Genomic DNA, 14,992 nt, shown 5'->3' on the forward strand with positions numbered 1-14,992 from the left:
CTAAGCTTACACACTACTTAACCTAAATTATCCTAAGGACAAACACACACACCCATGCCCGAGGGAGGACTCGAACCTCCGTCGGAATCAGCCGCACAGTCCATGACTGCAGCGCCTAAGACCCCTCGGCTAATCCCGCTCGGCCCATGATATTCCTCCCCAAAGTTCATTTCATAGTTTGGTTGAGATTGCATTAACTGAGGTATAACGTCGCAGTAGAGTGAGAGGCAGAGAATAGACGGTACGCTGCACCAGTTTAATGGGAGGATCCTGTCTCATTCCCTTCTCAACCACTGCCTCTCTTTCATGTCATTCGGTTCTTACGTATCTACAGTCCCGTTTCTTCTTTATTGCAGGAAAATTATGACCATTAAGCGAAGGGAAGAGAGAGCCAAGACAGCTTTGGGATATCAGATTTGGCAATCTGTCATACACCCGTAAACGTTGTATGGGCCTGAACATCGAATGTACATGACGTTAGATGCAAAAGCAAAATTGTCATTGAAAGTTGCTATTAACGGGCAATGGGCCTACGCCAGGATATCAGAGAGTAAACGTGTAGTTTCGAAGGTGGTTGTTAGTTGGTTGATTGGGGTTAAAGGGACCAAACAGCAAGGTCATCAGTCCCTTGTTTTAAAGGTGGTCCATTCGAACGGATTTACATCTCACAAGAGTCATAATGATAAAAGGTAAAAGGCTAAAAAACGTAAAAGTGCAGTCGTGTTGTCAATGGTGAAAACAAAAGTAGGGAAGTCTGCAAGTGGGCAACCCCAAGGCTATGATAGAGGCAGGAAATATCCCACTTCTGATTGAGTTCAAAAATGGTTCAAATCGACTACGCAAATTTAAATCGACTACAATCCATTACACTTGTTTTATGTTTGTTGTTATACAACTTATAATCTATTTTCAAGACAGTACCCATTCCGCTCAACTGTTTTTTTCCAAGTTCTTTGCTGTCTATGACAAAAAAAATTGTTCAAATGGCTCTGAGCACTATGGGACTTAACTTCTAAGCTAATCAGTCCCCTATAACTTAGAACTACATAAACCTAACTAACCTACGAACATCACACACATCCATGCCCGAGGCAGGATTCGAACCTGCGATCGTAGCGGTCGCGCGGTTCCAGACTGAAGCGCCTAGAACCGCTCGGCCACTCCGGCCGGCTCTGATTCAGTACAGGCAATACCATCTGCTATTTAAAACCATTCAAACGCTAGAATGTAAAAGTGCGTACTGCAAAAGCAGACTAACCAAACTCAAAATTCGATAAAAACAGAGTGAAAGGGAGAGAAAAGAGAATCTTGGCCGGGGAGGCGAGTCAGAAATCTCCAAACACAGCTTACAGTGGGAGACACCCCAACCCTCACCGTCCTGACCCTACTCCAGAGAGAGATTAGAAACCTTAAAACTGAAAATAAAAACCACTTTTACGGAGGAAACTGAGAACCAGTTCCACCATCCGAGAACCGTCTGCCAATATTAAAGGTAAAGTGCGGGGAAGTCCGTACTTAGTAAGCAGAGCCAAAAGGAGGGGGCATTCCACCAAAATGTGGGCTACTGATTGGAAGGCCCCACAACCAAATAGGGGTGGGGGGAGGGGTGTGGCTCATTATGCAAAAGAAAACCATGGGACAGCCGGATATGGCCGATGCGGAGACGACACAGGGTGGTCGAGTCCTTTCGGGAGAGGCGGAAAGAAGAACGCCACGGGGCAGGGGTCGCCTTAATCGCACGAAGTTTATTAGACAGGGGAGTAGCCTCCAAAGTGTTGGCCCATGACTGTGCGAAGTTCCAAGGTACTGCGTCTAGAGTCTCGCGAATGTGATCTAACAGTTTATGCAGTCAGCCCCATTCTGAGAAAAAGTTCCATCCCTTAGGAATAGGTAGATACACTACGTCAAGCGACTGCTGACTAAAGGCTTTGGCCACAGGATGGTGTTCGGTAAAAATTTTTGGGCTGACATGACTGGCTGAGACAGTGTTACAAAGTGTCGTGGTCGGAGGAGGCTGTGTTTCATGTTTATCGTGTTGTCAATGGACGTATCTGTCATTATAGCGTGTGTGAGAATCTGCTCATTTCTGTTGAAAAGGGACAGGGACGTCACAAGAGTGACAGGGTGGTAAGGGGTCACTACCTCTTTGACTGTTGGTCCTTGTACTGTTACGCATAACAATGAATGACGAAAGGTTTTTGGAGACGATTCAAGAATATTTGTAGCCAGACATTGCTCAGATGACATTCGCAGCTGGTTGCATAAAAGTCTCCCAGATTGATGGATTCACTAACATGGCCCACGTGAATGGCTGGTTCTCAGTCTGAATGTAAGCGCGCACTGTGATTTTTTTCCTTTGGAGATGGGCCAACGGAAGAAGAGCACAAGAACCTTAGATGAACTGGAAACAACAGTCAAACATATGCTCACGAAAGATCAACAGACATGTTTAGGGTATCAGCTGCTAGCGTACCGAACAGCTTAGTAAAAATGTTCTTGGTTCAAATGGTTCAAATGGCTCTGAGCACTGTGCGACTTAACTTCTGAGGTCATCAGTCGCCTAGAACTTAGAACTAACTAAACCTAACTAACCTAAGGACATCACACACACATCCATGCCCGAGGCAGGTTCAAATGGTTCTAATGGCTCTGAGCACTATGGGACTTAACTGCTGTGGTCATCAGTCCCCTACAACTTAGAACTACTTAAACCTAACTAACCTAAAGACATCACACACATCCATGCCCGAGGCAGGATTCGAACCTGCGACCGTAGCGGTCGCGCGGTTCCAGACTGTAGCGCCTAGAGTCGCTCGGCCACTCCGGCCGGCCCCGAGGCAGGATTCGAACCTGCGACCGTAGCGGTCGCTCGGCTCCAGACTGCAGCGCCTAGAACCGCACGGCCACTCCGGCCGACAAAAATGTTCTGCCGAACTCGCAAATCTCATATATACAAAGAAACGCTCATGGTCTTTTGTGTGTAATGATTAAGTTTCAATGCAGCCATTTAACTAACCATTAACTTAAAGTTATTTCAGAATACATTACGGTGCCTATAAGAATGGAGAAATGTCCTTCAAGTTCTTTTGAAACTGTACGATGTAGCAACTTGTGACATCGCAATGGTTATGTCGGTGAGAGGGAGGGCCTGTCTTACCTAACTTAGACCACATTCTGAAGTCCACAGCGACACCCTTTGATAGCGTATATTTTTGTAGAAATATTTATGCCCATCAGTGAAAAATTTCTCCATCGAAACCATGTGAATAAGATATTTACCCACAGTAAAAACTTTTGCTTAAAACTGCTTGGGCTACAAATTGTAGTGAAACAGTGCAGTTGCTAACAATAGCGAATTTTCGTAGGCTGCCCGAAATGGCTGAGTAGATACGGCTGCAGCTACTAGAACTTACCTTGTTCCAAAGTTTGTAGTAGTTCCCAAAGAGCGGCTGAGGCTTAGGGCCGACAATGCCTCTCTTCTCGAAATAGTCGAAGGTCGAAGTCAGGTATCTGCAAAACAAAGACAAAAAACACTGTCATTTATCACGCAAGTTAGTAGTGGTGACACTTTGACGCATATGATGCGATCTAGACATGTGCAATCTACCTCTCTTTATGACTTCAGCATCTTACATGGATTCCACAAGTCACCGGCCACATTGGAGATACAAGCTGTTACAGTAATCAGTCACCCGCACATCAGATTGTATAGAGAAGAACCAGTGTGGCGCACATCCCACTTAGAAGCTTTCTACATACCTTCAGAAGAATTTTGCGAGCATACAAGCGCTCTCGTAACTGTACAGTTCTCATAACTGGCCAATCCTTAGCAAAATTCAAGAGAGTTCGGACGGTGTATCATCTTGCTGAACTTGGTGGTCTTAAATGGGCTCTTGTAAACGAAATAACAGCTGCAAATGGGGTGCAGATTCTTCTACGGTGAGGAAGAAAGAAAGTCATTCCAAGTGGGCCTCATTTCGTCCCATACAAATATTCGCCATCAACGATCATATTCGCTAGTGACTCGTGTATCGTGTGTGAAAGTGAAGGCGAGTAATAGGAACTGAGCACAATATATAAACTCAGAGTAAACAAGTCTATTGAGGGATAGCAAAAGCGACGTACTTGACATCACAACTGGGGATTACATAGTAAACGAAGTGAATGTATCCTGCTACGTGGGAAATAGTTCGATTCTACACAGAGTACGCGAAAGAGCTTGCCCCCCCTTCTAACAGCCGTGTACCGCAAGTCTCTAGAGGAACGGAAGGTTCCAAATGATTGGAAAAGAGCACAGGTACTCCCAGTCTTCAAGAAGGGTCGTCGAGCAGAAGTGCAAAATTATAGACCTATATCTCTGACGTCGATCTGTTGTAGAATTTTAGAACTTTTTTTTTTTGCTCGCGTATCATGTCGTTTCTGGAAACCCAGAATCTACTCTGTAGGAATCAACATGGATTCCGAAAACAGCGATCGTGTGAGACCCAACTCGCTTTATTTGTTCATGAGACCCAGAAAATATTAGATACAGGCTCCCAGGTAGATGCTATTTTCCTTGACTCCCGGAAGGCGTTCGATACAGTTCCGCACTGTCGCCTGATAAAGTAAGAGCCTACGGATAGCAGACCAGCTGTGTGGCTGGATTGAAGAGTTTTTAGCAAACAGAACACAGGATGTTGTTCTCAATGGAAAGACGTCTACAGACGTTAGGGTAACCTCTGGCGTGCCACAGGGGAGTGTTATGGAACCACTGCCTTTCACAATATATGACCCAGTAGATAGTGTCGGAAGTACCATGCGGCTTTTCGCGGATGATGCTGTAGTATACAGAGAAGTTGCAGCATTAGAAAATTGCAGCGAAATGCAGGAAGATCTGCAACGGATAGGCACTTGGTGCAGGGAGTGGCAACTGACCCTTAACATAGACAAATGTAATGTACTGCGAATGCATAGAAAGAAGGGTCCTTTATTGTATGATTATATGATAGCGGAACAAACACTGGTAGCAGTTACTTCTGTAAAATATCTGGGAGTATGCGTGCGGAACGATTTGAAGTGGAACGATCATATAAAATTAATTGTTGGTAAGGCAGGTACCAGGTTGAGATTCATTTGGAGAGTCCTTAGAAAATGTAGTCCATTCGACCTATACTTGAGTATTGCTCATCAGTGTGGGATCCGTACCAGGTCGGGTTGACGGAGGAGATAGAGAAGATCCAAAGAAGAGCGGCGCGTTTCGTCACAGGGTTATTTGGTAAGCGTGATAGCGTTACGGAGATGTTTAGCAAACTCAAGTGGCAGACTCTACAAGAAAGGCGCTCTGCATCGCGGTGTAGTTTGCTGTCCGGGTTTCGAGAGGGCGCGTTTCTGGATGAGGTACCGAATATATTGCTTCCCCTACTTATACCTCCCGAGGAGATCACAAAAGTAAAATTAGAGAGATTCGAGCGCGCATGGAGGCTTTCCGGCAGACGTTCTTCCCGCGAACCATACGCGATTGGAACAGGAAAGGGAGGTAATGACAAAGTGCCCTCCGCCACACAACGTTGGGTGGCTTGCGGAGTATAAATGTAGATGTAGATGTAGAAATAAAATAGGCGTCATGGGTGCGGCGAGGAGGCCATAAGAAGCGGACTAGCACAGGAGAAGAGAGCATTTATCGTCATAAAAAGGAAACTACTATCAAACATAGGACTTAACCTGAGAAAAAATATGAAAATATACGTCCTAAGTTTAAAATTACGTGGATATCAAACATAGACTGTGTGGTAACCTGAAAGAAAAGAGATTCTAAACGTTGAAGAGGTAGTGTTACAGAAAGATGATGGAAACTGAGTGGGCTGGCAGACGAGAAATGAGGAATGTCAAGGGAAGGAAGTGTAGAGAACACAGACTAGGAGGGACAAGACGATACACAGAACGGTCGACAAGCCCTCGAGGAGTAGCTTCCATGGTACTAGAGGGAGCCGTAGATGGTAAAAATCGTACTACTCAGACATGGCGCGTAACTGGTGACTTTAGGTGTAGATGCTACTACGAGACATTGGCACACGAGAGGAAATCGTGGCAGGTTGCGTCGAAATAAAAGCCGAAGAGAAAAGAGCAGGCCCTCTAGTGATATACGGCGCTGGCTTTGCTCCGAAAGGAGCCTCAGCAGCGATGCATAATCATAGCCGCTTGTCGTCGGCACATAGCCTCATCAAGTCCCGAGCGTAAACGGGGCAGCTCCTCCATAAAGCCATCACTCCATTAACGGCACCAGTGCCTGTATTGGCTGCAAGAAGGACGTGGGAGGGTAAGGTGGCCACGTGCAGATTACGGAGTAAAAGCGTTTGAGAGGTACGTCAAAGAAGCGATAGAAGGAACTGAGCAATTCGCCGTCGTTTCTGTACGAAATGTGCTATGATACTCATTTTGAGGTTGGAGGTCACTCTTGTGTCCGTGTTTTTTTACAAATAAATTTGTTTTAGGATATGTTCCGTCTTGCGCGAACATACTTGGTACCCCTCAAAACCTAAAGGCAAACCAAGGTTCCAAACCCCCACCCAGAAACACATTCAGCTGTTCGCCATTTTGTTTTCATAATTTGTAAACAGTGATATCGCGCAATTTTAAAGTGCAGTTTCAAAATCAAGGATATGTGGAAACCTCCAGCGGTTAAAGTGTAAACATCTCGCATACTTCGCTGCCCCCTTCCCCCCCACACACATACTTATTCAACTTATTCAGATATGACACAGAAAGTTTAATCACGGTAGTCTAACTTCCATAGTCATAAATTTTCGGTGTAAGCAAGTTCTCTATTGAGTTCTGTATGGTTGCAGACGACGACACTATCAAAGACGAGCAGCTATGTCACAAAGTAGTACAACAATAAGCTTCAGAAATCACATCTTGGTTCTCAAGTTAGTGAATACTTCGCTAAAAAACTCAAAATGTACAGATAGTAGAAATCAACTATTTCTTTATTTAAAAGAAAGCAATGAAAAATCCACTGATGATGCTACAGCTTCAGCGAAACATGCATGGATAGAACAGAATAACAAATTGTGTTCGCTCAAGGCAAAACCTATCCAAGGACAAATTTATTATGGTAAAACACTACCTATACATTTTAAGGCGTCAGTTTTTCAACTGATCTGATGCTGTTATCCACTTTTCCATCTCCTGTGCTAATATTTTGTTCTCTGCGTAAGTACTATAGCCGGCCTCTGTAGCCCAGCGGTTCTAGGCGCTTCAGTCTGGAACCGCGCGACCGCTCGGTCGCAGGTTCGAATCCTGCCTCGGGAATAGATGTGTGTGATGTCCTTAGGTTAGTTAGGTTGAAGAAGTTCTAAACCAACGTTTCGACCCAAATTGGAGAATTGGAAATTTGTGGTAAGTTCTTATGAGACCAAACTGCTGAGGTCATCGGTCCCTAAGCTTACACACTAATTAATGCAACTTACACTAAGAACACACACACACCCATGCCCGAGGGAGGAGTCGAACCTCCGATGGGGGAAGCCGTGCGGACCGTGACAAGACGCCTCAGACCCCAATTGCGAAGAAAATTTTCAAGTGGGTTTGTAGCTCCTACGAATGTCCCACTCGCAGCCTTGCTCGCTACTGACTGCAGTACAAATTCGTTTCTACATTTGCATACAGATCTAATACATCTTTATCCATACTCTGTAAACCACTGTGAAGTGATACGTCCTACTGCACCAGTTGTTAGGACTTTTACCCGTTCCATTCACGTGTGTACATGCATGTCTGAAGGATACTGCAAAGTATGTTAGAATAACATAGGTGCTGCAGTTTAGTATATCATGCCTAACAACTGGGCTTCGACTTTAATTTTACGTCTCCTCCTGTACAGGACTCACAGCATCTGCGCGAACATAGGGAGTAGACGAAAGCCGTGACCTATGGAAGTCTGAGTCGATTCGGGGACCGTGCTCCGGTGGCTGAGGCAGTCGAAGCGACCACTCGCGATACAGGTTCGAGTCCCGGTCCGTAACAAGTGCAGCCAAAGTTTAGTCATATTCCAAATGCGAAAATGATCCTCGTGTCTCATATGGTTGTCCATCGCTGCCGTGCCTGTTCCTTCGGACATGCAGGCATGTACATTAGAGCAACGCAGGCAGTGCAGTTTCGTATAAACTGTGTCCATTCGTGTTGCCCTTCTCTGAATACGGTCAATACCCCTCGTGTCTTATTCAGTCCTACTTGGTACAGGTACCACACACTGGAGCAATATTCTAGGACTGAACGCACGAGTGATTTATATGCAATCTCCTTTATAGACTGATTGCCTGTTGCTAGTATTCCAGCAGTAAACACAAGTCTGCCCCCTGATTTAGCCACGACTAAGCGTCATTCCATTTCATGTCGCATTTGTATTAGTTTACCAATTCCAATTACGACTCATTGATTTTTTTTCGTTTTGTGAAACGCACACTTTTACATCTCTTAACATTTAAAAAGAGTTACCAATCTTTGCAGTACTCTGAAACCTTATCAAGATATTACCGAATATTTTGCTGCTTGTTTCAGACTGTACTTCATTACAGATAACTGCATCGTCTGCGAAAAGTCTGAGGTTACTATTAATAACGTCCGCAAGATGATGAATATACAACACGCACAGCAAGGGTCCCAACACACTTCTCTGGGTCACACCCACATTTACTTCTACAACTGGAGATGACTCTCCATGTAACATAACTTTCTGTCCTCCTTACCAAAAAATTCTCAATCCAGTCAGAAATTTCCGCTTGATACCCCGCACGAACGTGCTTTTGAAAATACGCGTACGTGCGGTACCGAGTCAAATGCTTTTCGGAAATCGAGGAATGCTGCATCTACCTCACTGCCCTGACCGTGGATTTCAGTACGTCAGGTGAGAAAAATACAAGTTGTGTTTCAAATGACTGATTTTTTCCAAATCCGTGGCTGTGGGAGTGGAGGAGGTCATTCTCTTCGAGATACCTCATTATGTTTGAGCTCACAACAAATGGATGTTAGGCACATTGGACGGCAGTTATGTGGATCACTTTTGCTACCCTTCTTCTAGACAGGTGTGACCTGTCCTTTCTTCCAAAATCAGGGCACGGGTTTTTGATCGAGGGATCTACGACAGATGATTTTTCCTTCATGTGGAGCCACAGTTATGTAATAGTTACGAAAAGATATAACTGCCAGTTGACTGTACGATACGTTTTATTACAAGATCTAGATTTCCGTCTTATGTCATTTTCGAGTGTTACAACCGGAATAAATCAAAACACAACAAAAGTACAAATAGCATGAAAGTTGGGCAAAAATGTAATTAATGTATAAATCACACTAATTGTTTCCTTACTTTATGTCAAAAATCATCTGACTTGTGTGGAACATAAGCCATCGTTATATATACAGGGTGTTACAAAAACGTACGGCCAAACTTTCAGGAAATATTCCTCACACACAAAGAAAGAAAATATGTTATGTGGACATGTGTCCGGAAACGCTTACTTTCCATGTTAGAGCTCATTTTATTACTTCTCTTCAAATCACATCAATCATGGAATGGAAACACACAGCAACAGAACGTATCAGCGTGACTTCAAACACTTTATTACAGGAAATGTTCAAAATGTCCTCCGTTAGCGAGGATACATGCATCCACCCTCCGTCGCATGGAATCCCTGATGCGCTGATGCAGCCCTGGAGAATGGCGTATTGTATCACAGCCGTCCACAATACGAGCACGAAGAGTCTCTACATTTGGTACTGGGGTTGCGTAGACAAGAGCTTTCAAATGCCCCCCTAAATGAAAGTCAAGAGGGTTGAGGTCAGGAGAGCGTGGAGGCCATGGAATTGGTCCGCCTCTACCAATCCATCGGTCACCGAATCTATTGTTGAGAAGTGTACGAACACTTCGACTGAAATGTGCAAGAGCTCCATCGTGCATGAACCACATGTTGTGTCGTACTTGTAAAGGCACATGTTCTAGCAGCACAGGTAGAGTATCCCGTATGAAATGATGATAACGTGCTCCATTGAGCGTAGGTGGAACAACGAAACTAAAATGAGCTCTAACATGGAAATTAAGCGTTTCCGGACACATGTCCACATAACATCTTTTCTTTATTTGTGTGTGAAGAATGTTTCCTGAAAGTTTGGCCGTACCTTTTTGTAACACCCTATATATATCTATATATATATATATATATATATATTCTTCAGTTACATAAACCAGACCTTTCGTAAAAGTGAGTGCATTTATGTGATATGTTAAATGGCTGGCGACTTTCAATCCTTACTAACAGGATAATTTCAAAACTTTCCTGCAATTTGTACTTTTATTGGGTATTCAATTATTAAAGTTGTAACACTCGGAAATGACATCAGGCTGAAATCTAAATCGTGTGATAAAGCATATCACACAACCAAAAGGCGACTATATCTTTTCTTAAGGATCTGCGATAGGTCATAGTTAGCAGAGGGGGCTAACTCAGCCGCAAACTCGGTTCTGAATCTGATAGGGATTGCATCAGAACATGCAGCTTTGCTCACTTTTAACGATTTCAGCTGTTTTTCAACGCCATAGACACTAATATCCATTTTAATCATCTTATCAGTGGTAAGAGGATTAAATTAAGGGCCCGCATCTCGTGGTCGTGCGGTAGCGTTCTCGCTTCCCACGCCCGGGTTCCCGGGTTCGATTCCCGGCGGGGTCAGGGATTTTCTCTGCCTCGTGATGGCTGGGTGTTGTGTGCTGTCCTTAGGTTAGTTAGGTTTAAGTAGTTCTAAGTTCTAGGGGACTAATGACCACAGCAGTTGAGTCCCATAGTGCTCAGAGCCATTTGAACCATTAAATTAAGGGAAATACTGCTGGGGTTTCCTTCCTTAAAGAACACTTGAAAACGGAGTTAAGCATTTCTGCCTTTGCTTTTTACTCTCGATTTCAGTTCCTGTTTCATCCTTGAATGACTGGATACTAATTTTGCGGCCACTAACGGCCTTTACCGACGACCAGAATGTCTTTGGGTTTTGTGACATTTCTTTTGGCAATATTCCGCAATGGAAGTCAGTGGAAGTTTCACACATTGCCCTCTCGACAGCCAAATGCGTTTCATTCAGCATCTCTCTATCTATATCCCAATGCTTTGTTTTACACTTACTATGCAATGGTCTCCGTTTCTGTAGAAACTTCTTCACAGTTACTACATACCGTGAAGGCTTCCTCATATCATAAACTGATCTGCTGGCTGCATATCCATCCAGCCCATAGTCAACTGTTCTTTTAAACTTGAGCCATACTTGCCCAACATGCTCCCGTCCTAGGCAAAAAGTTGTAAGTTCCTCATTTAGATACGAAATTACGCTTCTTTGCCTAGTTTGCTGAAAAGATCAGTCTTTCTACGTGTTTCAGCTGTCCTTTTTACTCCGGTAGTCACTGTTGCTATAACTGTTTGATAGTCAACGACACTACTTTCAGTGTGGATATCCTCAAAGAGGCAATGTCTATTTGTTTCCGTTAGATGTAACACATTCCTATCATGAGTGAGGTTCCGTATTATCTGCTCTAGGTTGTTTTCAGAGAAGGCGTTCAGGAATTTTTCACAGGGTGGAATTACATTTTCTTGGAGACATACTGAGTCTCAAATTATCTCCGTTAAGGATAAAAGCTAAATAATGTTAGGGAGGGCACTAGACGAGATTGGTTAGCTATGTTAGCAACAGTCCCGGCGAGGTGTAGTGGGTAGTATATCTGCCTAGTAATCGGGAGTCCCAGGTTCACGTCACAACCTTGGACAAATTTTAATACATTACTTCAGCTTCTATCTTTATCGAAGTTTCACAGGATGTTTAAGCATACTACCGCGAAGAGTCGTGAAGTTACATATTTTCAAAACTCGAGAACAGCTAGCCGTTGTAAGTTGGTGTCGTCTTCGTCACACCTTCTCCTACTCCTACAACACCTGCACCTACATAACTCATTTGTAGTTCACACTTAGCTGTTTGAGAAAAGGCTCATCCAACCACTTTCAGACCAATCCCTACTGTTCCACTCTCGAATAGCTCGTGGGGAAAAACGAACACTTAAATCATTCCGTGCGAGCTGTGCTTTCTCTTATTTTGTTACAAATGTCATTTAACCCTGTGTACGTGAGAGTTAAAAAGAATTATTGAATTCGCGGGATAAAACTGGTGCTCGAAATTTCGTGAAAAGACCTCGCCGCAACAAAAAACATCTTTGTTTTTATGACTGACGTCTCAACGCGCGTCCCATGTCATTGGTAGCTAGTGCTATGGCCCCACGGTGGAAGACTGATACACAATTAATTCAGCACCGGAATCCAGATACCAAACGGTTTTAAATCCTCTTCTTTTCGATTACAATTATTGACGCGTTTAGTAATTTCTATAGCCTGCTGACGATAGTCTATGGCAAAACCCCTCGTGACGGTCTTATTAAATCGAATCTGGAGGTCTCCTGGCTGCACAATGTGTTCCGCAACAAGAAGGAGGCGTGTGTTGACGATGTGTACCAGTCTTCTACTGTGGAGCACTAAGTCCATACAACGTAAGACGGCAATTGATGTTATGCACCGACGGGGAAATCTGTACGTGAAAGACTTAGGCACACACACTTTTCTTCCAAAACCGTCCTGCTTTAGGCCAACTGCTCGCAAGTTTAGGTCGTGCATTCTTTGAGCGCTGTCTCCCACCATTCCATACCGCACAGTGTGTACCTTATCATCAATCTTACTGAGACACTCAGCCAGGGGGATGGCCTCAGACGAATCACAGTCCAGAGCAACAAGCAACTGAGGAAAGAAGATAGTGTCGAGAGAACATGAGACACGGAACGATTGCCAGAAACATAAGGGAAATGCGACAATTACTTCGCACGTAATTTCAGCATTCTCTGTGGGTACAATAAACGGTGGACAAACACATCTGCATATACTGTACTCGCATTCGGGAGGACGACGGTTCAATCCCGTCTCCGGCCATCCTGATTTAGGTTTTCCGTGATTTCCCTAAATCGTTTCAGGCAAATTCCGGGATGGTTCCTTTGAAAGGGCACGGCCGATTTCCTTCCCAGTCCTTCCCTAACCCGAGCTTGCGCTCCGTCTCTAATGACCTCGTCGTCGACGGGACGTTAAACACTAACCACCACCACCACCACCACCATATACTGTAATCGCGATAGTGGTGGTATTGTACCGAAACAGCGCAGGAATACGACTGATTTTAAGAAGAGTGAAGATATCTGACGAATGATATGGTCTGCTTACTTGATAGACCAGAAACTTACGCACGCTATACCTCGAATCAACATTAACAAATTAACGAGACAAAACACTAAATGACTGTGGAAAATAGTCCAAGAACCAGACTCAGATGCGTGTAGAAGGCCACCAACGTTTGCCGCCGCCTAGGTCAACTGCCTGCTCCAGAAGCTAGCGCTATGTACGTAAACCTGTACGAAGAGACAGCTTTTGGTCCGGAGCGTAGAGCATTTGTTGGCTTGAGAGCAGGTAGCTAACATCTCTACCTTAAATCCGCCCCTGTAATATTATGTCATGAATTAAAATAAGGAAGATTAGAGTTTAACCAACCGTAGAGAACGAAGTAATAACAGAATGATTATGAGCTCCGATCAGAAACCATTCCCGCATTTGCGTTTCTGACCTCTGTGATTACTTCTGAACCTGAATCACTAATGCTCCATTAGCACCATCAGTCGTTGAACGTTGTTGCTCATTAATGGTAGGTGTCTCATTTCTATCAAAGAAGGCATAATTTTACCTTTTCGGATACATCGGAAGCATAGTTTTCAGAACTCTACTTAGTTTCCCAAAATCACTGTATTTCATTTTAATACATTTCTGTTCATACCTGTATATGTTCTTCCAGTGATGTATGGAGATGAGAGTAAGCCTAAATCAGCATGGACGGACGTCATTAGAAACTCATTGATTTACAAATGCGAATGTAGTGCCAAAACTTGCCCTACCTCCCAAGTGCTCTGCTCTGACGATTAAAAAGAGCTGACGCCACATGCAATGCATTATGGTACAACGTTTGGATTTTCCAGTAAAAAAAAAACGGCGTGTGCTTTACAAACAGACTATCCCGCAATATTCATTTATCAAATTTGAGAAATAACACGGAATTTAATCTGGATGAACGGATCCAGAATGAGATTTTTGGATGAACGGATGTTGATCGGTATCCCGGTACTCAGAATGCCTATGAAGCTCCCCACAACAGCGCACTCTAGCTCTCTATTGCACTGAGGGGACAAAACTCATGGGATAGCGATATGCACACATGCAGATGGTGACAGTATCGCGTACAAAAGGTATAAAAGGGTAGTGCATTGGAGGAGCTGTCATTTGTACTCAGGTGAGTCATTCGGAAAGGTTTCCGACGTAATTATGGCTGCACGACGGGTAAGAAATTTCACTATTTAGAGATCCACAAGTGTGTGCCGAGAATACCAGATTTCAGGCATTACCTCTCACCAGGAACAATGCAGTGGCCTGCGGTCTTCACTTAACCAACGAGAGCACCGGCTTTTGCGTAGATTTGTCAGTGCTAACAGACAAGAAACACTGAGTGAAATACCCGCACAAATCAATGTGGGACGTACGACGAACGGTCCATTAGGACAGTGAGACGAAATTTGGTGTTAATGTACTATGGCAGCAGACGACTGACACGAGTGCCATTGCTAACAGCACGACATCGCCTGCAGCGCCTTTCCTTGGCTCGTGACCACATCGATTCAACCATAGACACTGGAAAACCGTGGCCTGGTCAGGTGAGTCCCCATTTAAGATGGTAAGAGCTGATGGTATGGTTCGAGTGTGGCGCGACCCCACGAAGCCATGGACCCAAGTTGTCAACAAGACAATGTGCAAGCTGGTGGTGGCTCCATAATGGTGTGGGCTGTGTTTACATGCAATGGACTGGGTCCTCTAGTCCAAGTGAACTGATCATTGACTAT

At 44.2% G+C, this 14,992-nt stretch overlaps 1 protein-coding gene across 1 annotated transcript in view; it reads right to left on the reverse strand.

Annotated features, from left to right (window-relative positions):
* The window catches only part of LOC124606296 (cytochrome P450 3A8-like), a 262,940-nt gene that overhangs the window by 63,415 nt on the left and 184,533 nt on the right, over window positions 1–14,992 (reverse strand). Inside the window, exon 2 of the mRNA XM_047138281.1 lies at window positions 3,414–3,510. Within this exon, the coding sequence (XP_046994237.1) occupies window positions 3,414–3,510 (97 nt within the window). The remainder of the gene's footprint in view (window positions 1–3,413; window positions 3,511–14,992) is intronic.

Source organism: Schistocerca americana, chromosome 1, assembly GCF_021461395.2.
Source record: "Schistocerca americana isolate TAMUIC-IGC-003095 chromosome 1, iqSchAmer2.1, whole genome shotgun sequence".
NCBI lineage: Eukaryota > Metazoa > Arthropoda > Insecta > Orthoptera > Acrididae > Schistocerca > Schistocerca americana.